General features: G+C 40.1%; 2 protein-coding genes across 6 annotated transcripts; both read right to left on the reverse strand.

Annotated features, from left to right (window-relative positions):
* Positions 1-152: 152 nt before the first annotated feature.
* LOC110733213 (NADH dehydrogenase [ubiquinone] 1 alpha subcomplex assembly factor 3-like) lies at positions 153-24,425 on the reverse strand. Of its 2 annotated transcripts, none has more exons than XM_021913226.1 (7): positions 24,278-24,425; positions 23,813-23,988; positions 22,841-23,064; positions 22,350-22,466; positions 3,130-3,164; positions 1,129-1,229; positions 153-507 (listed from the first exon to the last, which is right to left on the reverse strand). In XM_021913226.1, exons 3-7 carry the CDS (start codon positions 23,023-23,025, stop codon positions 415-417), a joined length of 531 nt encoding a protein of 176 aa, XP_021768918.1. In that variant the 5' UTR covers positions 23,026-23,064; positions 23,813-23,988; positions 24,278-24,425; the 3' UTR covers positions 153-414. The 2 variants fall into 2 exon arrangements, with proteins under 2 accessions (XP_021768918.1, XP_021768917.1); XM_021913225.1 differs by having other exon boundaries at positions 22,841-23,109.
* LOC110733212 lies at positions 12,852-16,722 on the reverse strand. 4 transcript variants are annotated; one of them, XR_002513612.1, is made up of 6 exons: positions 15,514-16,722; positions 15,293-15,410; positions 14,897-15,206; positions 14,652-14,754; positions 14,479-14,533; positions 12,852-14,337 (listed from the first exon to the last, which is right to left on the reverse strand). XR_002513612.1 is itself a non-coding variant. In XM_021913224.1 (3 exons), exons 1-3 carry the CDS (start codon positions 15,204-15,206, stop codon positions 14,311-14,313), a joined length of 636 nt encoding a protein of 211 aa, XP_021768916.1. In that variant the 5' UTR covers positions 15,207-15,284; the 3' UTR covers positions 12,852-14,310. The 4 variants fall into 4 exon arrangements, 1 of the variants encoding a protein (XP_021768916.1); XR_002513611.1 differs by having other exon boundaries at positions 14,479-14,754; XR_002513610.1 differs by having other exon boundaries at positions 12,852-14,754.
* Positions 24,426-25,878: the final 1,453 nt, after the last annotated feature.

Consider the following 25,878-nt stretch of genomic DNA (forward strand, 5'->3'; position numbering starts at 1 on the left):
CTTCCTCTTTTATCCATTTCAACTAATTAAATTATTTCGGGATTTTCTGTATAAGTATAAACCATTGGCTTGTCAGCAAAAGTAATTTAGCTTTATTTCATAGTTTGTACTGAACTGATATTTCAATATCAAAATTTTAAACATGTATACAATTACTCAACAGACCATATTATTGATGTGCATCCCACATATCATAAAGATACAACCATGAAAAATGTTCTGAGAATCTCGTCAAAAAAAAAAAAAAGTTCTGAGAAAGCTTTATTTGGAGAACTGAAGCAATCGTACTCAAAATTACATAGTGTCAAATTAAATGACTACATATCGCCAAACTTCCGCAACTAGTCAACAGAAGCATCAAAAACGGAGCAAGAATTTGCTGAAACGTTTTGCTATTGGTCATCTGACCAAATATTATGAAGACGCTGATGCTCCATATGGGAGGAGAGCTGCCGCAACTATTCTACCTTCCTCATTCAAAATGTTGTATGTAGAGGCAGCATTTCGCTGAAACAAAACAGATGAAGCATGAGTGACAAAAGTTTAGTATACAATTATTTGAACTTTAGCAGAACTTGGACAAATACATATTGATACCACTGCAGTTTGGCACAGTGGAATGAAGGCTCAAGTGTCAGAAAGTTTCAGCATCACAATTTTCCACACATTTAACAAACAAATTTGTTTAAAGCAGCACATGAAATATGGTAGAATGGATGCATTTCATTGATAGCATGACTAGAGTACTATAGACAACTAATTACCAGGAGTGTTCAGTTTACAAAATCAAGGTACAAAGGAGCAAAAAAATAGAGTGCTATATAGCGCAGGATTCTTAACATTCAAAAGGTTCATAATATTCATAGGCATTATAAAAAAAAATAGTGCTAAACATTTATCCATAGCATCAGTTAAAATGCATAGTTTTGGTCTTCAACTTCTTTGACAAGTGATAACCCCGAGGATATTTCCGCTCAATGTATCCAGTAAACCTCTTCAAAAGACTTTTATTCAGAAATTCCTAAACATAAGCGATTCATTTGAATTATGCTAATAACTAACCAATGTTCAAACAAAGTAGTTAAAATAGAATTAAAACACTAAAGCAAATCCTTAAAGCACAATTACCGAGTCAACTGCTTCCAATCTTATGCCTGCAGAGCGCAAATAGCTCCGGAGTTCAGAATTTACTGGTTCAATGTGTCTTCCACATCCAAGAATTAAAATTTCTGCAACACATCACAAAATGGAATATTCAGCATACATCTTCCCTCTTCTCCACTTCCTGTCATATTGTTGGGGAAGCTGAATACAAGCTAAACATCAATGTGACAGCAATGTAGCACATAAATAGATTAGCCCATGTAGGCAAAAACAACTAATATGTACAGTCTATAGGCAGTAACAGGCAACAGTAGACATGGAATCCATTGCAGGAAATGAGTTAAAACATCTTCTTTAAGGGTTACCTACCTTCAGGGGGAAGATCAATGTAAGTCATCTCCGTATTATTATGTTTCCACCGAGACTTTTGACAGTATCATTTGAGGCTTTAGGAGGTTGAAATTTTTTGGACATTCATGCAAACTTGATTCACAGGTAAGAAATCGATGTATATTTTCTAGCAAGAGTGAAATATCCACCATTTCATAGCATAATGGTTCTCGTATAAACTTAAGTTTTAATGTCATAACATGGAGTGAAGTAGAAAATTTAGAATATTATTATAGTTCTAATTCTTTAAACTATATACTTCGTATTAAGTTTTAATATTATTAAACTTGACTACCTGAAACTTTTCTAACAAAGAAAGGAACAGCAGCTATAGGCCTATAGCCACATGGAAAGAAACCTTAAGCCACTTACACTATTTTTAGAAATTCATCAGATAGCGAAATCGAAATAAATAAGACTGGTTAAGAAGCCATGCTTGATAAGGAAACCCTTGGTCTAATTCCATGACGTGAGACGAATTGTAATGAGCATGGAAAAAATTAAACAATCACCAAATATAAAAATTATGGGGCTTTTAAAGCCCTAAAATGACCTTAATTGGTAGTCAAACCATAGATTCAGATTCAGCTACCACAATTATAGACAATAATCCTGATGCGTATCTGTGACTCTGTGAGAATACCACAAAAGTCACACACTATTTCCCTACCTTTAAAAAGTATTGAATAAACTCTTATGAATAGTATTGAAGATGATTATGCCCCTAAAAATGTTTATTTACATATTTACCCCTTTTAAAAGTATGACCACACTTTTATACTTCCTCCGTTAACTATTATTTGCAACATATATTATAAATGGATGCTAACTATTATGTGCAACAAATGTTTTCTTTCCTTTTTAGGTTATCATTTCTCTCTATCTCTCTCCTCATCACATACACCCAACTTTTTCTCTCTCCATTTTACACTCACAAACAAATTTTTCCTAGAAGTCTGCAAACACCCCCTTTGTTGCAAATAATAGTTAACGGAGGAAGTAAATAGTGTTAAGACGATTATGTCCCTTAAATGTATATTTACATACCTGCCCTCGTTAATGTTTATTGTTTCTTTTAAAACTATTAAGAGTGCATGGACATTTATACCCCTAAAAATATTTGTTATATACTTTCCCTCATAAATGCTACTAACAACTAAAGTTATAACATAACATCAAATCAAAAGAACTTCTCGGGCATGGCTAGCTATGATACGCGCATCAGGCGTTAGGCGCCTTAGTTATACTAAAGTTGCAGCTTCCAGAATAAAGGAACAGAAAGCAAGGAAGCAGGGCTTATATTACACAGTATCCTTCAATGCAATCAAGCAACTTCATGAGGAGCACTTTATTCTTAAGACAAGAAACTTCATGTGTTCAAAAAATCAACATACGAATAAGTACAATTAGATCTATAGATGAAAAGGCGACCACTACTCATAAAATACTATTTTTTATCTTCCTTTCACCAACATTCAAAAGCATTTAGAACACCATGCCACTTATAGTTTGACTTTTCTCAAGATATCATAAGAAATGGAGTATAACACATTAGCAGTTTCAGCACAGCAATTTTGTCAATAAGCTTCATACAGCATCTATAAGTTATATTTATTGACAATATGCCTTCATTACCTGGAATAGGCCGAAGAATCTGGAAGATGGACAAACTATAGCAGAAAGAAAAATGACATGTTAATTTTCTGAGAGATAGGTCAGTAACGTAAAATATTATGCTACATAGTATCAGACAAAATATGCACCAAGGAAGTACAATTTGGGCAATCAAAATTCAAAACTGCATATCATTCAATGTTTACAATAACCGAGGAAAAATACAGCCTTGTATATTTAGATCAGATCAGCTTTATGCATTATGCAAGAAGCCTTCTTTTTAAGTACCTATGTCAAATTCTCAGCACTCCCACATGGATATGATATTCTACCCAAACACAAAAAATTCCAGCAAGACATACCAAAGTCGTAAGGGTCATGGTCCAAGTATCTTGACATTGGTTTGTGCTCAATAAGGTACAAGGCAAGGAAAGCCAAGGAACAGAAGCAAAGCTTTCAATTCGAGAAAGGATCCTGATTGTCAGCACTAAGGCACATTAAGCGGGAGGCATTGCGACGTTGACAACGAAAATGAGTATTTATAGAAGTGACAAAAGGAATATTAGCACGAAAGCAATATCAACATGCTAGGAATTAGCTCCCAAACAGAAAGTAGGCAAGCTAATTAGATAGAAAAGGATAGCTAAGAGGGATAAGTTGTATTATCAAACTGATTGTTCAACAATACAATGCCTTCTTAGGAGAGGAAGGTGCTCTCCAACAAGTCAATAACAGACTTCTCAACAATATTCAACATGATGATTATTCCTCCTAATGAGGTCTATATATAGAAAGACTTTCCTAACAAACTCTAGCTTATTCCCCAAGTCACTAATAATAGACTATGACTAATATGCCCTTCTCCCAAATATTAATTCCTTGCAATACCCGCCGCCCAAACTTTCACCTTGTCCTCAAGGTGGTTTATAATCAGCACTTGAATCTTGGCCTTGGTAAAATTGATCTGTAATCCGACTTTTGAACGGGCCCCTACAGAGAATGTGCTGCCATGAGAGTTGTTGCTCAGTGATAAGAATTGGCATTCCATTCAGTGGCTTAATTGTAATAGAAAAACTCAGCAATTTGTTATGAAGGGTAATTGGCTTTTGGGTGAAGTAAGTGGTGGTTGCTGTGAGATAACTTGTGTGCAAGTTGAAGAGAAATAAAGTACAGCTTGGTCCTTGGATCTGGTTGGAAAACGTTTGAGTGGGTGGATTGATAGCAATAGGAGTGGGCTGAAAAATTAAATGAGAGGAGTGGGATAAGTAAATCTTGTTGTGAGAGAATGGGTTGTGAGCTAAAGGTTTTAGCAATGGGCCTTGTGAAAGGTAATCCCATTTCCTCCCTTTTACCCTTTTCAAAAACCCATTCAACGTTTTGGTATGAAAAGGACCCCCAAGGACTTTCCTCAGCCATGATATTATGAGTTTGGTAATTGACAGAATTACCCTTACTAGCATAAATCATTTCAGACTTCCTCTTCAAGCCAACAAAAGACCCCAAGCTTCTCTCATACTCCATTGTTACTGGAAATTTCTGCAACACGTTCCATGGTGCCTCGCCACCCAAAAAATCCTCACCACCAGCGCGCACACCCGGGCCACCACCAGATCCACTCCTCCGGCACCACCACGCTCGAACACACCCCCTGGCAATTTTCTTGCGAGACCATTACAACCAGTACTCGGTTTCTCGCCGGCAACACCTTGACCACTGCTGTCCTGGCCACCAGATGCGCCGATGGTAAAACCTCCTCCGCCAGTAAACTCGATGTTACCACTGCCACCAGATCTGTCGTTGCCTCTACAACCACTCACCGTCAATTTCGGCCCCTGATTTCAGCTCTTCTCCGATCGGAAACCAAATATCCCACCACCACCACAGATTTTGATACAACCTCCTGACCACCACCCGAACCACAGCATCCGGCGCCACCTCTCTCAAATATTCCACCATACAAACCACCAACAAAACCACCTGCCTTATTTATCAACCCATTGCTCTCAAAATCACTGCTAACACCACTCACAAAAGGCACACCACCACTGGTAAATCCACATGCAAACTCACTACGGCTTCCACTGCCGGTGAAATAGCACAGTCCACCTCCACGAGATCCTCCACCACGTTTCTCCACCATCGCGCCACCAGAGAAGCTGCTAATGATGGCTGCAACTCCTCGCCGGCATGGATGTCCTCTAGTACTTCCTCCTCCTCCATTAAATCTGCCTGGATCTCTTCTTCCTCAAGCTCGTCTTCCATTTCCTTCAACTCAAATTTCATGGAAGAGAAAATCGGAGAAAAAACATCATCAAGATATTTCTCCAGATTTCGTTGAAGGTTATCAACAATTCTCCTTCGTGGATTCCTCCATCCTTTCGGAGAATTGCTCAAGTGATTGTGACCAAATCGGAGCTCCGGCGACCTTCATTTTCAATTTTTTTTTTTTAAATGGCTGAAAACAGAATTTCAAAGGTTGAATCTACCATAACTGCTCTGATACCATTTGCTAGGAATTAGCTTCCAAACAGAAGTTAGGCAAGCTAATTAGATAGAAAAGGATAGCTAAGAGGGATAAGTTGTATTATCAAACTGATTGTTCAACAATACAATGCCTTCTTTCGAGAGGAAGGTGCTCTCCAACAAGTCAATAACAGACTTCTCAACAATATTCAACATGATGATTATTCTTCCTAATGAGGTCTATATATAGAAAGACTCTCCTAACAAACTCTAGCTTATTCCCCAAGTCACTAATAATAGACTATGATTAATATGCCCTTCTCCCAAATATTGATTCCTTGCACAACAACCCATATGCTTAGAACAGAAGCATTGGTTCTCATTCATTAATAATCACTCCATCAAAAACCTTTATTTTTTATTTAACAATTTTTTTTTAAGTGTAATAGTAATGACTCTAAACTAGCTATAGGTCACACCCAAGGGTCAACAGATGGGAAACATCTAACATAAAAAACATAAAGGAAAGTGTTAAAGGAGATGAAGCTTCTGCATCAGTGACAGCCTAACATATGTTACCACTTCTGATGACAATGTTTAGAGTGGCATCAGTTCGTTCTACAATGGTGTCTTCTGCCCATACACCTAGATGTCCACGCATCACAGCTTGGTAAAGCACTACTGCCTAGGGGGGATTCTTCGCCCATTGTGTAGATCACGTAGAAGAAACCCATTCTTATAGCTCTTGATATCTCCTTTTTGTTCGTGCACTAGCATTTGTGCGGGTTTCAACATAGTACACACTTCTGTATACTATCATTTCCAAAGGAGATGCTTGCCATCGGTTCTTTTGTGTTGTAAAAAGGGAATAACCAGAATCTTTAAGCATCATTTCTCCCACATCATTAGACAATACACGTGAGCAATTTACCGTACTCTTGGGTGAGCTTGGAGACATAACTCCATGGTAATCGTCTTTCCCAAAGGAGTACTACATGAGTTTATGCGCCTGAGATTGTATTTATCTTTTCTCTCATAATCTCACATTGAGAGCAATCTTACAATTCAGAAAACAAATCCTTCATTCCTTTTCATTCATGCCTTGAATTTCCAACATGCAAGCTATGTATTCATTCACGTAGTCGCAAATAGAATTCTTATGCCCAATATCATGTGCCTTCATTCCAAAGGCAAAAGAATTACTAATTTCAATATCAGTTTGGGTCACCATAGCTCAGCATCCCATGACAAGTACAGGACTAAAGAAATGACCACCTTTAGGTTATCACTTAGTTATCATATCCTAAAGTACTGCTCGATGTCAAATAGAAATATATCATCTATGAATTTGTAGCGCAACTATAATCATAGATTTTATCTTCATCGGATCAATGACACCGATGAGATCATCACCTACCTCGCGCATAAAGAGTTCACCGGTCCTCACTCATTAGTTACATACTATGTGTAAATTTTGATATTATTTTGACATTGAATTGTGCGATACTCTCTTACGAGACGACACAAAAGCAAGCCAAGGGTGAGCAAGGCTTGTGCAAGCGTATTGACCTTAGCAAAGCTTTGGATTTCAATGGCAAGAATCCAAAAACAGTGGAAGAGGCTTGTGCATGAATATGAGCATAAGAAAAGCTATTTATTTATAAAGAGACACCCTTAAGAGACAAAAGAAGATCAATCAAGACGCTTAGGCACAACAATAATGAGTATGTACATGACAAACAAATGAAAAATAAATAAATAAATAAAGGTTAACATAGAGGCAATATCAACAACCTTGTCTGGAAAAACCCGGTCTATCAATAGAAGCAATATCAAAAACCTTGTCAGCAATATCAACAACCTTGTCTATCCATGCTCCTTGTGATGGACTCTTAACTTAAAAGGAAAGAAACCTAACTCTAAAAGACCTCCCAGACCAACTCGCTTTGTTCTTCAACTTCAAATTAAATTGTTGGCTGGTGATCAACTACCAGAGGATAAGTTGGAAAACCGTGCCACCTGTTTAGGGTAAAAATACCCTAGACGTGTGGACCAATAAGAGGAGGCCACGAGTCAAGCTTAGGCTGGCCTAATAGCCACCTGACACGTGTCCCCTTCAGATAACTTCTGAAATTACGGCCTTCAAGGGCCCAAATCCCAAGAAGCGACGTAATTCGGTGCAGCCCACTAAAATCTAGGTCAAGTGACCTAGATTGGGGCACACCTACCAACAACCCTATAAATAGGGAGATATTTCCCCATTTTGGACACAATCAATCATTTTATTACACCTACTTTCTCTCTCATCAGAGAAAACACCTGAGCTTGGAATCCAAGCAGATACCCACCTAAATTTCCACACTCTTATTCTCTTTCAAGTTACTAACTTGATCGTCAGAGGCGGAGTTCCAACAACCAGAGTCTCCGTTTTTTTGCAGGTGCAGCTCGAGCCGGACCAATCTTTGTGACGTAAATCTCCCGAGGGACAAAAATACCCAAAACATTTGGCGCCGTTTGATGGGAGAGTACCTCAAGGATGGTTCAAGAGTTTGTACCACCTCCTGAGCGTCCAGTAGACCAACCGGAGGTCTTTACTACCAAGAGGACGATGATCCTCAAGTCGAATCATATATAGCCAATGATGCCTCTCTGATAACCAAGCCAATGATGCCTCTCTGATAACCAAGCGCATCCGGCGAAGCGGGGTGCACGCCAGGCGGGTACAAGTCGACCTCCCATCAGCCGAAAGGGGAAACCCATACGGCCGGTGGATATGTTCCAGTCACTCGAGACGAACTCATGAAGTTCATGACTACTTTCAAGGGTGAAATCAAGGATCTGATCACCAAGAGCCGGGCTGGCCCAAGCAAGGGTCAGTCGGCAAGGAAGACTCCTCTGGAGAAGAGGAAGTCAGTCAGAGATGGGCAGCCAACTCCGCATCCAAAGGAGAAGGCAGGACCATTGACTGGTCCAAGATTCTTCTGCCTAAGAGGAATACCAACAATACCCGCCGGAGTGAACAACTGGTGGGAAACAAGAAATCAACTCTTGATGCCCGGGAGATCATCACCCGCAAGAGGAATCAACAGTTGTCTGAGTCAGCTTCCACTTTAAGCTTCCCAGACAGCTTTAAGAATACATATGCAGGGAATTTACAATCCTTGCATGAGAGCCATACAAGCGGTAATACTGTCCATTCAGGCCCTCAGATGATTGGGAATGCACCGTATGTACTGCCTATGGTCTACAGCCCGTACTCTCCTCATTTCATGCAACCGGCCTTCTTCGAAGGTCAAGCCACTGGCAGCTTCGTCTGCTCCGCCTGGGTGAACAACCTTCTGCGTTCACCCGGGAAATAACCGAGGCGGCACAGCCGGCCAAGGTTAAAAATGTGTTGGCAGGTACTTATGATGGTACCTCCCTGAAGATCACCTCATGGCTTATACCAACCTCATGTATTTACAGGGGTTAGATTATGCCATATGTGTGTGATTACACAGACCTCAACAAGGAATGCCCAAAGGACAGTTATCCGCTCCCAAAGATCGACAGTTTGGTCGATTCTACAGCCGGACATGCCTTGATGAGTTTTATAGATGCCTACTCCGGCTTCCATTAGATACCCTTGTGGAAAAAAGATCAAGAGAAGACGGCATTCGTCACTAATCAGGAGTTATTTTGTTATACTGTGATGTCGTTTGGCTTAAAGAATGCGCATTCCAACGGATGATTAATACAGTCTTCATTAATCAAATTGGGAGGAATGTGGAGGCGTACATTAATGACATGATAGTCAAATCCAAGCAACAGACGGATCACCTTGCTGATCTCCGAGAAACCTTCACCACCCTCAGGCGGCATAAGGTTATGTTAAATCCCAAGAAATGCGTCTTTGGTGTTGAGTCTTGGAAGTTTCTCGGATTCCTGATTGATACAGGAATCCTGAGAAGATACAGGCGGTGATTGACATGAAGTCACCCCGCACTGTTAAGGAAGTACAGAGACTAACCGGTTGCCTGGCGGCATTGGGGAGGTTCCTGAGGTGACAAATGCCTTTATTTTTTCTAAGCAATCAGGAAGAAGACTAGATTTGAATGGGGGGATGATGCTGAGACGGCCTCTCAAAAGCTGAAAGAACACTTGCACTCTTTGCAAAGCCTTGTTAGCCCTCTGCCCAAAGAGATGTTGTACATGTACCTAGCCGTCTCAGACCATGCCCTCAAGACGGCATCCAGCTCCCGGTCTATTTCATTAGCCATGTGCTAAAAAATGCTGAACTCTGGTACCCCATGGTTGAAAAATTTGGCCTTGCTTTGTATATGGCATTCAAGAAGCTTATTTTCTGGCACATCCGGTTGTAATTTACGCAATCATCCCCTCAAGCGGTCAATGTCTACCTTGGAGTCATCCGGCAGAATGTTGAAATGGGCTATTGAAATGCAAAGTCTTGAAATCACATTTGAACCCAGAAAGGCAGTGACAGGTCAGGCGTTTGCCGACTTCATTGTTGAAATGACATGACCGGTTCCTCCGAATAACATTGATCAGTTTTGGAAAGTGTATGTAGACGGGAGCTCGACAAAGAAAGGCTGTGGTGCAGGGATTATATATGAGTCCCCTCATGGGGAAAGATTCGAGCACTTCCGTTTAAGTTTCAGGCCTCGAATAACGAGACGGAATACGAAGCCCTGCTAGCCGGAATCTGCATGTGTAAGGCTGCAGAGGCAACAAAAATTGACGCCTGCTCAGATTCACTTTTGGTCGTAAGCCAGTATGAGGGAATATATGAGGGAACTCACCCGGCTATGATCAAATATCTTCAGGCAGTCAAAGAGGAGGCTAGGGCACTTGAAATATTCTGTATGAGTCAAGTGCCCAAGTCAGATAACAACCAGGCGAATGCATTGTCCAAACTAGTATCTTCCACCTCCTGTGATACGCCTCGGTCAGTCTTTTGGGAAGTTCTAGGAAAAAATAAGTATATATGAAGAACTCATTGGAATCCTGGACCGAAGCTATACCTGGATGGATGGCATCCGGGTATATTTAACAGGCGGCATGCTTCCTGATTCACCGCAGGAGGCAACCGTCATGAAGAAACGAGCAGCAAACTTCAAGATCAGAAATGGAGAGCTCTTCAAGAATTCAAGACGGGTTTTCTTAAACCTTTATTTAACCGTGTTACCCCAGAAAAGGGGAAAGAAGTTCTCGAAGAATTGCATGCGGGATACTGCGCCTCCCATGTAGGCGGCAGGTCCCTAGCCGTCAGAGCGAGGCGGCATTATTTTTGGCCTACTCTTGAGTAGGGGTGTTCAAAAAAACCCGACCCGATTGTCCCGACCCGATTTCCCGATGACCCAATAACTACCCGATGGGAATTTTTTAAAAAAAAAAAAATTTTCGGGTCGGGTTCCCAACCCGGGAAAATTACTTGTAATCCGGGTCGGGACATGGGCCGCATATTTTAATACTCGGGTACCCGGATTTCCCGAAAATTAAAAACAAAAAAAAAAAAAAAAACCTCAAAATTTAGCCCAGCCCATTCAATATTTCAGTGTAGTGCAAATTAGGGTTCTCTCTTTTCCCACTCTCTCCTCTCTCGCCGTTCTCTCTCTCTTCCCCTTTCTCTCCTCCTCTCTTCCTCTTCCCCTCTCTCCTCTCTCGCCGTCCTCTCTCTCTTCCCTATCTCTCCTCCTCTCTTCCTCTCTCTCTCTCTCTTCATTCTTCTTCTTCTTCTCTCTCTCTTCCTCTCTTCCTCGATCTGCCGACTGCCGCCCTCTCTTCCTCTCTGCTTCGAAATAATTAGGTATCCTCTCTGCTTCGAAAGATTGCAAATTAGGGTTCATGCGAGTTCAACCCTTCACGGATTAGCCTTTATTCAAGCCTTCACGAGTTCACGCGAGTTCAAGGCTTCAAGCGACTCAATCTTGAGTTCACACGATTTCAAGCGACTTTAGCCTTCAATCTATGGTATTTTTAGGGGTATTTTAAATTTCGTTGTATTTTGTGGTAGATTTGAATTTATGTAACCCAATTGTTAGTATTATTGTGGTAATTGGACTAAATCCGTAGTGTATTTCGTTGAATTCGTGGTATTGTGTTTGTCCATGACTATATTCTTCATTGTTCAAGGAATTCAAGGTATCCGTAGTGTATTTATTTGTTTGCCTAGTTGTTTTTTTCTCAATTAGATTACAGTAGGATAAATACATAAAATTAAGTAAACAGTTATTTTAAAAAAAATAAAAAAATAAAAAACCAGGTACCCTATGTCCCGACCCGAATAATTCGGGTACCCGGAACCCCAGGTACCCGAGATATTCGGGTCGGGGCATGGGACAAATGAACAACTACCCGAAACTCCGGGTACCCGGGTTTTCGGGTACCCGAAAACCTGGGTACCCGGATTTGAACACCCCTACTCTTGAGGCAGGTGCTAAAGAACTGGTGAAGAAATGTGACAAATGTTAAAGGTTTGGCAAGCTTATTCACTGCCCGGATACTCTGACGGCAATCCACAGCCTAGTCCCGTTTGCTAAATGGGGCATGGACATCTTGGGTCCTTATACGCCTGCACCAAGCGGAGTTATATTCTGGTGGTTGTAGATTACTTCACCAAGTGGGTGGAGGCGGAGGCGAAGGCGGTTAAGAACATCAAGACTAAGGATGCCATCTCTTTCATTTGGAAGAACGTCATCACCCGGTTTGGGGTACCTATGTCTATGATGTTTGATAATGGCCCTCAGTTTGAAACGCTTCACCTTAAGACTTGGTTGGGAGATCAAGGGATCTCACATTGTTTTGCATCAGTCGGCCGACCCCAAGCAAACGGCCAAGTTGTTCAACAAACTCATCTCAGACAGCATCAAAAAGAAAATTGAAAGGGTCGGTGGCTTATCGGCAGAAGAATTGATTCATGTCCTATGGGCCATCTTGCCCATTGAACATTACGAGGCGACTCTCAGAGTCATCCTTTATGATGAAGAGGCAAATTGGGAGGTCATGCGGCTTGCATTGGACTCCCTCCCGGAACGCAGGGGCAATGCTGCCATGCGTCATGAGATATACCGTCTAAGAATGACGAGAGCCTACAACAAGAAAGTACACAAGCACCCTTTGAAAGTAGGTGACTTTGCGTTACGAAAAATGGAAGCAACCGGTAGGGCCAATGAGCTTGGAAAGCTAACCCCCAATTGGGAAGGCCCCTACCAAATCCATGAAGAAGTTAGGGATGGCACCTACCGCCTGAAACCCCAGACGGCAATGTCTGCCTAGAACTTGGAATGTAGATAACTTTAAAAAGTACTACTTCTGAGAATTGTAAATTTTTTGTAAACAAAAAGTCTATTAATGAGAAATCACGCTTTGTTTTCAATTGTGTTGTTATCTTTATAATGACAGATTATTTACTAAGCCAACTAAGTCCGAAACTTAGTGGCGAACTTAACGTCCAAATAACTTGCGGCAATGGCCAGATTCATAAACTAGGCACAAAAACGCTTAGCAACTATACAATCAGTCTCGAACAAGACCAAAGGCCAATGGCCGGATGGTTGCTTATATTACAAAACCGCCTATCTCGTTATGGACAACGGCGTCCAGCGACACCCCTCCGGGTGCAATCGTCGCAGAGAGCAGACTATGTCAGCTCTACGTATCTATGCAGACGGCAACGATTGAACGACCAAATTGGTCTACTCATAACCGTCTAATAGTCTACAGAACGATTTAGTTTTCGAAATACCGGAGAGTCGGTTTTCAACTGAAATTCTTACTTAGATTATTTATTCCAAAATTGCACTCTCTCCCAATTGGGGCAAAAGAGTTTTGTGTAACGGAATATTACCGCTTGGGTAAGAGGCTTGAAGCACCCGTTTTAATGGCCGGTTGTGCACTTGGTTTGGGGCAATCACCATTGTGATTGATTGGCCTAAAAACATCTCATACTTCTCCAAGTATCAAATGTTTTCAAGCCAATTAATCAATTTGAAATGAAACCAACCACACAGCCGTCCGCCACATGCTTTTTATAAGTTAGGCAAAATATCAAAGAATTGCAGTATATACGCAAAATTCAATTCAAAAAATTCAAACGCAAACATGTATAAAAAAGCGACTGAGTCAAAATACTTCATAAAATTAAAAATGGCACAAAGGCCAGAATAATTGTTATCCGGAATCACATCCGGTGCAGAAACAAAAGAAACAAATTGTCAACCCAACTCCACAATTGGTAAAATTACAACATACACGGCTTACAAGCCGGAAAAGAAAAATAATTAGCATACAGCCGCAGAATTTGGGGAGGCTGGTTCAAGGCTAAGGTGGAGGCTGCTGACCCGGCTGGTTTGGACCGGTAGGGAGGACTTCAGATTGATTATCGGCCGCCTGGCTGTCTTGGTTCTGCTCGTCCTCTGTCGGCTCCTCTTCGTTGTCTGAGACTTCATATTCCAGCTCTGCAGCCCAGTCTTTGAAGCGAGGCGGAGTTGCCTCTCCCATTGGGCATCATACACCGCAGTGGCGTAGTCATACCTAAGTTTGTAGACTTCAAAGTCTATATCCGGATAGAGGAGCCCCAAGGTTATCTTCTGGCGGGCTGCATTGTCCCACTCATTCTCCTCCTTCAGTCGAGTATGCTCCTTGGCGATCTCATCAGCCTGCTGGTTCCCAGGTTGACAATCTCCACCCCCAACCGGGCGACGTCTGCCCGGAGCTTCGTGTTCTCCTTATCAGCGTCCTCTAATGCCTTAGAGCATAGCTTAGCATCTGCCAATTTTTTATCAAGGTCATTAGCCCGGCTGTTGGCTTCATTGTTAGCCCCACTGCTTTAATCTTTAATTCACACACATAATTAGCATATTCGGCAGAGTTGAGGTTTTCAGTGGCCCTCTGTTTGGCGTCATTTACCTTTTCTTGTTTCCTGAAGGGGCCCCGGAGCCCATCCACCCTCAACATTATTAACCTGAGAAAGGGTAGCCGGAATATAAAACACTTGGTAAAATAAAAGAAAAATATCAGAATCAAGTTGAAGAATAGTTTACTTCCGCCAGTTGGCCTATTATCCGGTCAAAGTCCACTACCTGCATATCAGGTATGGAGTTTTGGAGTTTTTCTCAGACCGGGTGAGGGTCCTCACCATCCGTTTAGCAAACCCAGGAAGATCCGGCTCGTCGAATGTAAGATCTGCACCAAATGAAGTACTTGGTGAAAGGATGCAGCGTAGTTGGCATTCATTCGTTGCCGGCTGCTAACTGAACCCCCCGAAGGGTCAACCTTAGTCTTGACTCGCATATAGTCAAGCAGCCAAGTTCAATCTTGTTCTTACCTTGGGTTTGAGGATGGGGCTTAGAGGCGTCCTCCTCCCCAGTCGTTGCACCGGCTGCAACATTGGGTGGCTGGCCACCCTTCTTCGATGTCGTAGAGGCATCCGGCGCTTTCTTCCCTGAACGTTCTGAGCTTTCACTCATAATCTTCATGGCAGAAGGAGATTTGCCACCTAGGACGATTCGGATTGGCAGTAGAAGTTGATTGGGAGGGGTTCTTCTTTGCGGCCTTGGCAGCCGGAGTTTTGTCCAGCTCCTCCCCTTGCCTTTTGAAAAGCTTAGAGATGGAGCGTGGAACGCTTTTAGTGGCATCTTGCAAATAAAGAATCAAATGTTACCAGCCGGCAAAAAACCCTTGGAAGAAATTTAAAGGAAACAAGACAGTCAGGCGGTCTTACCCCGCCTTTCTTGGCCTCCTTGGCCTCGATGGCTGCTCTCTTAGAGAGCGCGCTTTCTTCGCGCAGCAGACTTAGCCAGGATTTTTCCCAGATCAACCATCTTCAAGGTAGGTGTCAACTGCAAGGACAAAATAAAAAGTTAGTGAAAAATTATAAAAAGTTTAAGTACAAAAAAAAAAAAAAAAAAAAAACAGAAAAGCCGGATGCTAAGTGGGTCTAACCTTGGGAAACATGGTGCTTAACCCGCAGGCAGACAGGAATCTTTCGTCCTTGAAGAAGTCCGGATGAGGGATCTAGTTTTTAGGCACAATAATATGAGTCCCATCCCCCAAGGGCTCGGTTGTGGTTTCAAAGAAACCCGGATCTATTATTTGCTCCCGCGCCCTAGAAGAGAATGCCGAGAGGACATTTCCTGCCAAGAGAACCGGTTCCTTATTGTACCGGCGCAGCGTCCGGTTGTGTCTCAGAGTGGGGGAGGAGACCAAATAAAACTTCTCCTTCCACCCGACAATTTGAACACTTTGTCCAAAGTCGTCACATGGTCGCCTGCTCAAATAGTGCATATGAGCAAAGGTGGAAAAGTTGGGGGCAATATTCTAGAGCTCGCAGGCGGCAATGTAGCTCAAAATATTCACCCATGAATTTGGGGTGAGCTGCCAAACACCTTCAGGCTTTTCCTAATCGCAGTATGGAGGGGGAACCGGAGGCCAGCTTCTATTACCGCCTCATGGTAGACAAAGTAGTTGTCTGCATTTTCTATGTTATCCTCCGAGGCCATAACCGCGTCCCCAGGCGGAACTATAATATCCCACCCCTTTCCAAAGGGGTGTTTTTTTTTAAGGCCCTAACAGCTATGTCACCCGGAAGCATTCTAATTGGGTCAGGTGTGGCTGAAGCTTTCGCCGGCTGCTGATAGTCAGCCGCAAAATTATCTTGATTGGAGCCAGATGCCTCGGCTCCCGATCTTTAAACGACCTCATTGCCGCTTGTCTCTTCTCAGACCCATTAGAGGAGGCGGCCTCTTCACCGTCTACCTCTCTAACACTTGAGCTCTCGGAGGAAGAGGGAGCCTCATCATCAGAACTACTCCTCTCCTCCGAATTCCCTTGTTCCCCATCCAGAACAATCTCGTCGGCGGGCACTTCATTAGCGCGCCAACTCTTAGACTTTCTAGCCGTCTGTTTTACTCTAGCCATTGTGTCCTGCACACACAGAGAAGGAGGAATTCGGGGATGAGCACAGCAGTTCCGACAGTCCAGAAAAGGCACCCCTGTTCTAGATTCAGCCGTTCCGGGACACCGGCTGAATGTCCTAGGCAGTGCCGAGTGTGTGGATTGAGAGCTCATTTTATTTTTTAAAGACTATATATACAGACGGAAAAAAGAATGTATACAACTTGAAAAGAAGGAAAAGCTAAAAATGATACAGGCGGTTACCTTACGTTAACTCTGGAAACTCTGAAAACTGCTACAGACGGGTGACCAGGTGTTGCAAAGTTAGCACATGGAAATCTTGAGAATTTGACGCAGACAGAACTAGAGAATCTCTCTCTAAAAATCTCTCTTTCTCTCTCTATAAAGTCAAAGAAAATGAAATAGTGAGAGAAGGGAGGGGGGGTAAACTTCTATTTATAGAGGGGTGAAACAGGGGCATCCCCGTCACACCCTAAATTTACTAGCCGTTTTTTTACTGTTCACCTTTCATAGGTTGACACGTGTCACAGGCGTCACGTGGCAGCCACGTGACCCCTATGAGGGGCAAATGTTTAGGGTAAAAATACCCTAGACGTGTGGACCAATAAGAGAAGGCCACGTGTCAAGCTCAGGCTGGCCCAATAGCCACCTGACACGTATCCCCCTTAGATAACTTCTGAAATTGCTGCCTTCGAGGGCCCAAATCCCAAGAAGCGCGGTAATTCGGCGCAGCCCAATAAAATCTTGGTCAAGTGACCTAGATTGGGGCACACCTACCAACGACCCTATAAATAGGGAGATATTTCCCCATTTTGGGGACACAATCAATCATTTTATTACACCTACTTTCTTGTTTAAGGCTTTCTGGTCTTACTGATTGGGCTACTGGGGGTATGTTTTATACATGGAACAATAAACAAGAGGGCAAAGATAGAGTTTGTTCAAGGATTGATAGGGATGTTGTCAATAATAAATGGATGGAGATGTTTGCTGATATGCAAGCTACTTTTCCCTGAGGGGTTAATGGATCCAGCCCTTGTGTGATTAATATCTTTGACTTGGTGCTCACACTAAGAAACCTTTCAGATTTGTTAATATTTGGGTGGATTCTCCTGACTTTCTGGGAAATAATGGTTTCTGGTACTCCTATGTTTCAGTGTGTAAGAAAGTTAGAAAGAGGTGAAGAAATTCTTGAAAGAGTCTAAGATGGGTAGATTTTCTTGTGTTGAAGTTGATGATGCAATTGCTGAGAAACATCTTGAGGACTTTCAAATCAAGCTGCAGGGTGATCCTGGTAATGAAGTTTTAATTAGCCGAGAAAGAATGGCTAGGCTGCAGTTTGCCAAAACTCACACTAAGAGATTTAACTTTCTGAAACAAAAAGCTAAAGTTCATTGGCTCAAGGATGGTGATATGAACACAGCTTTCTTTCATGGAGAAGGTTACAGAATAATATTTACTCTATTGTGAATAATGAGGGGGTGGTTACCGCAAGTGTGTGAGGCTTTTCTCCACTATTATCAAGGTTTTCTTGGCTTTACTGATGTTCAAATGAAGGGGAATATTCATCAAGGGGTTATTTTTGAAGGGAAAGTGCTTTCTGAGGACCCAGACATTGGTATTTGTAGAGATTTTTGTGAGCAAGATGTTAAGAGAGCTTTGTGGAGCATTGAGGATGATAAAGCAACCTGATGGGTTCTCTAGCAAATTTGGAGCTTGGTTAATCCGGACATTACTAAAGTTGGTCTGGACTTTTAAAGTCAGGTAAGTTGCTTAAGCAGATTAATGCCACTACCCTTACTTTGATTCCTAAGGTGGAGCATGCTAATATGGTCACTCAGTTTAGGCTAATTGTTGGCTGCAATGTGGTATACAAGATCATTTCTAAGATGATTTGTGAAAGATTGAAAGAAGTTTTGCCTGACTTAATTGATGGCTGTCAAGGTGCTTTTGTGCTTTTGTGACTGGGATGTCTATCTTAGATAATATTTTGATTTGCCAAGATATGCTCAAAGCTTACAATAATAAGAGAAAATCCCCTAGGTGTACTATTAAGGTGGATTTGAGGAAAGCTTATGATTCTATCAATTGGAGTTTCATTCATGAGATGCTGATTGCTCTTAATTTTCCCATCAAATTCATTTCCTGGATTATGCAGTGTGTGACTACTCCATCATATTCCTTGTTGCTTAATGGTGGCTCATATGGTTTTTTTAAAGGGAAAAAGGGTGTGAGGCAAGGTGATCCTATGTCTCCTCTCTTGTTTATCATTGTGATGGAATATTTGACTAGAATCCTCAAAAAAATAGGCAAGAAGAAAGAGTTCAAGTTTCATCAAAGATGTGCTCAGTAGGCTCTCAATCATTTGATTTTTTGCTGATGATTTGATGCTCTTTTCATATGGCAATGCTGAGACTGTCAAGCTCCTCATTAGAGCTTTGAAAACTTTTGAGGCAAGATCAGGGCTTCAAGCAAATTTGGATAAAACAGCAATATATTTTGGCAATGTTCAGCAGCAGGTTCAGAATAGTATTTTGGAGAATTCTGGGTTTGTCCTAGGTGATATGCCTTTTAAGTATCTTGGTATTCCTTTAAATGCCAAGTATTTGAAACTTTGAAAGTGACTGATTATGATAGACTTATTGATACAATGTTGGTGAGATTGCTGGAGCAATAAAAATCTGTCTTATACTGCTAGAGTTACTCTCATTAACTCTGTTTTGATGAGTTTGCATACATACTGGGCTCAGTGTGTTCTCTTACCTAAGACAATTGTGGACAGAATTAACCAAGTGGTAATGTTGTGCTCTCTAAATCTCCTCTAATTGCCTTGGGCCTGCACACATAAGAAGTTTGGTGGTTTAGGTATTAGAAATTGTAGAAACTGGAACAAGGCTGCCCTAAGAAGTTATGTTTGGAAAATAGCAAAGAAATCTGATTCTTTATGGTTCATAAAGGTTCATGTTGTTTACATTAAGGATGAAGATTGGTGGGATTATAATCCAAAGAAAGATGCTGGATGGGCTTGGAAACTATTGTGTAATGTCAAAGATGAGCTTAAAGAGGGTTTCATGACTGAGGGTTGGTTGAATAAAATATACAGAATCAAGGATGGCTATAAGTGGCTTTAGGGTAACATGGAAAAGGTCAATTGGTTTGACTGGGTTTGGAACCAATTCAACATTCCTAAACACACTTTTATCAATTGGCTATCAGCTTTGGGTAGACTTAGAACAAAAGATAGGCTTGTTCAGTTTAGGGCTTGTGATTCTAGTGACTGCCTTCTTTGTGGGGATAATATGGAAACTTGTGCTCACCTTTTCTTTGCCTGCAGTTACAGCACCAAGGTTATTGAGGAGGTGACTCTTTGGCTTGGCTTCCCCAAACTCTCTCATAGCCGGAAAGATTTGAAGAAAAATGGTAAAAACTGTATTCAACAGAAAGTGATTATGGCATACCTATCTGCAGTAGTGTATAACATTTGGATGGCTAGAAACCATGCTTTCTAGCATAAAGATGTTCTTAGGCCTGATCTTCTTTCAAAAGCAGTGAAGAGAGAAGTTGTGACTAGGTGCCTAATCATACGTGGAAGATTGAAGATTGTAAATGGCTGCAGCAACTCAAGACTAGCATTTAGGTGTTTTTTTGTCAATCTGCTGGTTGTATTGGGTGTTGGGTGTTTGATCTTTGTGCAGGTCTGTTTCCGGGGATCTCTTTTGACTTGGTTTTTTGATTCATAGTTCTGCTTTGCACCCTTCCTAGAAGGTGGTAAAGTTGAACTGTGAACCTTGGGAGTTGTTTGCCTTTTTTTGGCTTGTGTAGTTTGGGTCCCTGCTTGATTGTACATTTGTACAGTTTTTGTGATCTATATCGTCGGAGGCGGAGCTCCAACAACCGGAGTCTCCGTTGTTTTGCAAGTGCAGCTCTCGAGCCAGACCAATCTTTGTGACGTAACTCTCCCGAGGAACAAAAATACCCAAAACACCACCACCTCCGCACATTAACAAACTGCAGCACCACCAACACCCAACAAGTGGCAAACTGCAGCAGAGCTATGCCACCACTATACTAAACTACTAACACCTCTATATCATAGAAATCAAGTCAGTTTGATTTTTTTTTTTTTTTAAAAAAAAAACACCTAATGATAAGTTTCATTTATGTCGCTATGTTTAGGAGTTTTCTAGTTATTTTTTATCTTTTTACTTGGTTTTAATAACGTTTTACTACATTTGTCATGTTTATGTGTGAAATGTCGTTATTGCTCAATTTTGGCTTTTCTTGCATATTTTGGTGGCTTATGACATTAGATTAAACTTTATTGGTTTACTCTTATGTTTAGGAACACTTGGATAAGTTCATTGCTCAAGATTGAAGAAATATAAAACATAAAAGAACACATAATGAAGAAATGTGCACTTAATTTGCAAAGATCATACTTCAAATGCCTATATCTTTTGATCTACAAAACATTTTGGGGCGATTCCAATTGGAGATGAAAGCTTATCTCGAGAGCTTTTCAACGACAGGTCATATGCCCAATTCGGATGTAAAACGTGAGAGATATGCTCATTTGAAGCTGAGCAGTTTGCCCAGTCCGAGAGGAGCGGGTGCGCACCTTTGAGGAGCGCCCGCTCCAAACTTTCTGGAACGATTCTGTCATATTTTGCTGCAGCTAAGAGCGCCCGTGCACGAAATTGGAGCGCCCGCTCCTCTACGCGCTGCTCGACTTGTTGCGGAGCTTCCTAGGCAATTTAGTAATGGCTATAAATAGATTTTTTTTCTCATTTTAGAAGGAGGAATTCATTTTTTCAGTAGTTTTTAGGTTAGTTTTAGGTTTTTAGAGAGAGAAACTCTCAAATTTTGGAGAGAGAAAGTGAGAAACACAATGGTTTTCATAGATTTTGGATAATCAAATGAGGAATTTGATGATTTGAAGATCTCCATCTTATATCAATGAGCATTCTTACTCTCTTTTCTCTTTATGATTTCTTTAATTGCTTTGTTAATCATGTTTGAGTAGATTTCCTTCTACTAGGTGTTGAGTGAAACTTTGTAATGGTTAATTGAGTTATTTGAGATAAATTTGATGATAATTGTGTGATTAAATTGATTGAATTGATGATGGCATGTTGTTTGTTTAAGATTGGTTTGATCTCCCATGATAGCAAACTTGATTGCATATTAGTTCTAGTTTGACAAGGGATTGTGAATTAGAATTTATATATTTGATTGCATTTTGGGTAAATTTCTTCTATGCACCTAGTCAATGAGGGATCTGGGCTAGGAATTTGAAATATTGCTCTTGAGTGTAATTAATTCTCATTTTAATTCTTTCTTTGCATAATTCATTATCAATTGGATTCGCATTAACTTGTTAATTGTTCAAAGTGGATCTTTGCCCCTAGTAGACTTTATAATATCTTGGTCTTTATATGTGTGTTAGTGTAGTTGTAGTGTCCAATATCCATAAACCGAATTCGGCGTAGCTTAAGCATTAGATCGAGAACAATCTAACAACACCGTTCCTTGTGGTTCGACTCCGAACTTACCACTAGACTTGTTTAGGGGTTAGTTTAGGATTATAATAAATTTTGTTTGATCGTGAGGAGGTTAGTCAACGACCTAATTACCCCACGCTCACCTAATTGTATTGGGAGCAGTTTGTGTACAAAACCAGTAGCGTCAAGTAGCACTTAGGACCTAATACTTGATTCTAAGTGTTCAATATCAAAACAACTTGGCAAATAAACAATCCTAGCTTATGCATCTATTTGAATGAAAATGATATCATAAATCTCTACTTTACGCGTCAAATAAGTGAAAATTGTATTATCATAGAGTGCAACCAAAAAAGCAAGTACCTTTCAGGGGTAATATCTGCAAAGTTCTTAGGGGTCCATGACATTAGCAAATTGCCAGCACAAAGTAAGCTACCTTCATACTTGACCCCATTTACATTGAATCCAGTTTCGTCAAACCTATCAAATTGTTGCAATGAATACCAAAAGCCATGAGCTAAATGAAAATTGATGTCCAAAAAACCATGAATGAAATCCAAACTATACAAAGCATTAATGTATAATCAATCCAAACATCACTCAGTTGGGTAGATTACTTGATAATGCAATTATCCATTTGAATTTTGATATAGATAACCCAAAACGCACACAACCCTTTTACTCAAATTGCTGACCTTAAGTTAAACAAGTGGCAGCAAACACAACAAACCAAAATATTCGAATTATAACCGGTAAGTCCAACATATTCAAATTCAATATTTTTATATAAAAGAGAACACAATAAACAATATATCAAATTCAAGATTTAACAAATGTATAAAGGAAAAATTTACCCTTGAAAGCGGAGTTGGTCCTCAGGAATATTATCAATTAGATTGATCTGATCATATAGAGAGAAAGTGCGACGGAGTGAAGGCAAAGGTACAGTGACACGATGGGGTTTTGAGATATCCTTTCTCAAGACGTTCAACAGAGATGGCAGCGTCTTCCCCCCTACTGCTAGCTGCCTCAGAGCCATTTCCGTCTTCTCACTTTGAGCTTCGGAAGGGTGTCTCAGCTAAGGTTCACCAGAGTCCCATTAAAGGGTTATATAAACAAAAGTCTGCAACACATTATTAGAAACTAAATTTGACTGACAACGGCGGATCCAGGATTTCCGTACTTGTAAGTCACCATGAGAAAGTACAAAAATTTTACAGTAATCTAAGATGGAAAAGATTAAATATGATGATTTATCATCATTTCCCAACAAATAATTTTAATTTGAAGAAGAAATTAAAAAAAAACTTATGTATCATCTCCAATGATCGGAAACCACATTTGATAATTACAAGAACAGAAAAGGGAGGAGATGTAAAATATGAGATGTTAATGTAAGTCCATTAGCATTCAAAATTAGTCATCGCCAAAGGCCGACTAGCTTTGCCAAGATGGACTGCTTCTATCGTTTTTATCATAACAAAAACAATAATTTTAGAAGATTACTGGAAATTTTTAGCAGGAAAAAAATTGAAAAGATTAAGCTAATAATTAACAAAAAAAAATTTAAAGAATTAACAAAAATTCAGCAATTGAACACATTCATAGAATTCGGCAATTCAATTGAAGACATTACCACAATCAAATAGCAATTACTTAATAACCAAATAACCAATGCTACAAAAAAAAATCAATGAAACACAACGATGAACAACCAAATTGCATCAACAAAAGTTCAATTCGATAATGCAAATGACTGATATAATAAATAATTAAAATAAATAGCAAATAACAAATTAATTACTTAATAATTTAAAGTTTAATACCTTGCTCAATTGCTCTGACTTATGCCTTCAATTGACGGTCACAGATTCTGGTCACTCCGGTGCTCGTCTGGTCGGTGGTAAATGGCCGGTGGAGGCAGGCAGAAGGCGGCGTGCGGTGGAAGGCGGGATATTGCAGAATTGTGAAGGAAATCGGAATGAAGGGAAAGAGTGAAGCACTGAAGCAGCCGTGCGAACGTAGCAAAATCGTTTAGAATTTTTTACAACATTCGCATAAATTGTTTACAATCAAGAATACGAATAGCAAAATCGTAGCAGCGAAATCGCTGTTATAAGTTATAACATTTCACAATTCAGTAATACTCAACAATAGTTCAATATAATTAATATAGCTTAGAAGAATCCTAATTCCTAAATTGACCATACTGATATTAAATTAATGATATTGTGAAACAAAACCCTAATTGATAAATTGATATTCGGTGACCAAACAAATAAGCATCTTACCTCAGAAGATTCTTCAATGGAGGACGAAAAGCTCAGATGCCGCTTCAAGAGAGGAGAGAGAGGGAGGGGTAGAGCAACAAAAGAAAAAGAATTTTTTTACAAAGGTTTTGGGAGAAAGCTGAAACTCATCGAGTTACTTGATTTTATTAACTGATTTGACTAATTTATTATATTAACTGATTATATAAAAGTGTTTGGTAAATAGCTGATAGTTTAAAAGTGATTGAGTATGTGAAATGATCAAAAGCTAATAGTGGGATAGGTAGTTTAGAAAGGATTTTAAATTAAATGAGGTTATAAGTGTCATATCACAATAATTAATGAATAAGCTAATTGAAAAAGCTCGTAAAATGAGCTTTTTCAAAAAGAGCTTATTTAGTGGAATAAGCTCTTTCAATAAGCTTACTACCAAACACTTGTATTAGCTTGTTTGACTAGTTAATCAGCTAAAGTTAGTCAAATAAGCTAATATACCCCCAAAAGCTTACTACCAAACAAGGCCAAAGAAAAATTGTTGGGAATAAATCTTTTGGGCGTTCAAAAAAAATAGTCTTACCTTTGAGATATTTTCAAATAATCTCACCTTTATACCAATTTGGTAAGAATTCTAAGGCGATCAAATGGATGATTATGTAGTGATCATAGAAAATATGATCACCATAAGGCCAAAGTGGGCCCAATGAAGTGTCACCCTAAAAAAAAAAAAAAAAAAAAACCTCCTTTATTTTTTATTTTCAAAAATTCATTTTTGTAATTTTCAAAAATACTGAAAATCAATTTCCGGCGTCCGGCGTAGGCGGAAACCTCTTTAAATTACCGCAAATCGATTTCTGGAAATGGATAGCCCGATGGAGTTCATCGTATTCCTTGTGTTTTGGGTATGATAAATCTCGACAAACGGACTTTTACATCACGATTTCATATGTTATTCTATCAAATTAGTCTTTTTCGAATAGTGAATTACAGTACTTATGGCGTTTTATGTGCAATTTTAGAAATTTCATTAATGGTGGTCGAATGACAAGAGGGAGATGATGAACAGTAACAGTTTTTCAGTTGGAGCGAGGCATATAGTTAACGGAAACTTCCACCTCCGGACTAGGACAATACCAACACCCTACAATTTAGGGTATAGTAAAAAATATTTTAAATTATTCGGACATGTCCAACTTTGTACAAGGTATTTTCTAAACAAACATTACGTAGGATCTATCTATATTACTACGTAGTAATTACCTTACTATATATTACTTCCAGAGATCACAATTATCAAAGTAGGTGGTTTGTCCACAACCAGAAAAACAACCCCACCCCTAAGAGGAACAAAAAAAAAAAAAAAAAAAAAAAAAAAAAACAGCAATCACAATAAATCTACATACAAGCAGATAATCACACAAAAAAGAGCTACAGGGAATTGAAACAGGATTATAATGTTGTTTAATCAATTAAGTTAAGTGAATATGTCAGTGAAGAGTTCATGGTAAACTCTTGTATGTTTGTGTAGCAGCCCTAGAAACAGAGTTGTGAAGCATGTGACTGCCATCTTCATGTAGTGAAATTACAAGTGAATAACTAAACATATATACCCTAGTAAATTAAAT

This window comes from Chenopodium quinoa, unplaced genomic scaffold (assembly GCF_001683475.1).
Source record: "Chenopodium quinoa cultivar QQ74 unplaced genomic scaffold, ASM168347v1, whole genome shotgun sequence".
NCBI classification, from domain to species: domain Eukaryota; kingdom Viridiplantae; phylum Streptophyta; class Magnoliopsida; order Caryophyllales; family Amaranthaceae; genus Chenopodium; species Chenopodium quinoa.

What these genes read in the sequence shown, in the direction of transcription:
- LOC110733212 (XM_021913224.1), bottom strand. Translation starts at nt 15,206, where the DNA reads ATGCCACTAAAAGCGTTCCACGCTCCATCTCTAAGCTTTTCAAAAGGC. An exon ending in GCCCCATCCTCAAACCCAAG is followed by an intron (nt 14,755 to 14,896) that starts GTAAGAACAAGA and finishes CATTTGGTGCAG; the next exon opens with ATCTTACATTCGACGAGCCG. An exon ending in ACTCCATACCTGATATGCAG is followed by an intron (nt 14,534 to 14,651) that starts GTAGTGGACTTT and finishes ACCCTTTCTCAG; the next exon opens with GTTAATAATGTTGAGGGTGG.
- LOC110733213 (XM_021913226.1), bottom strand. Translation starts at nt 23,025, where the DNA reads ATGGCTCTGAGGCAGCTAGCAGTAGGGGGGAAGACGCTGCCATCTCTG. An exon ending in GCAGATATTACCCCTGAAAG is followed by an intron (nt 3,165 to 22,349) that starts GTACTTGCTTTT and finishes TTTCTGCTATAG; the next exon opens with TTTGTCCATCTTCCAGATTC. An exon ending in GATTGGAAGCAGTTGACTCG is followed by an intron (nt 508 to 1,128) that starts GTAATTGTGCTT and finishes GTTTTGTTTCAG; the next exon opens with CGAAATGCTGCCTCTACATA.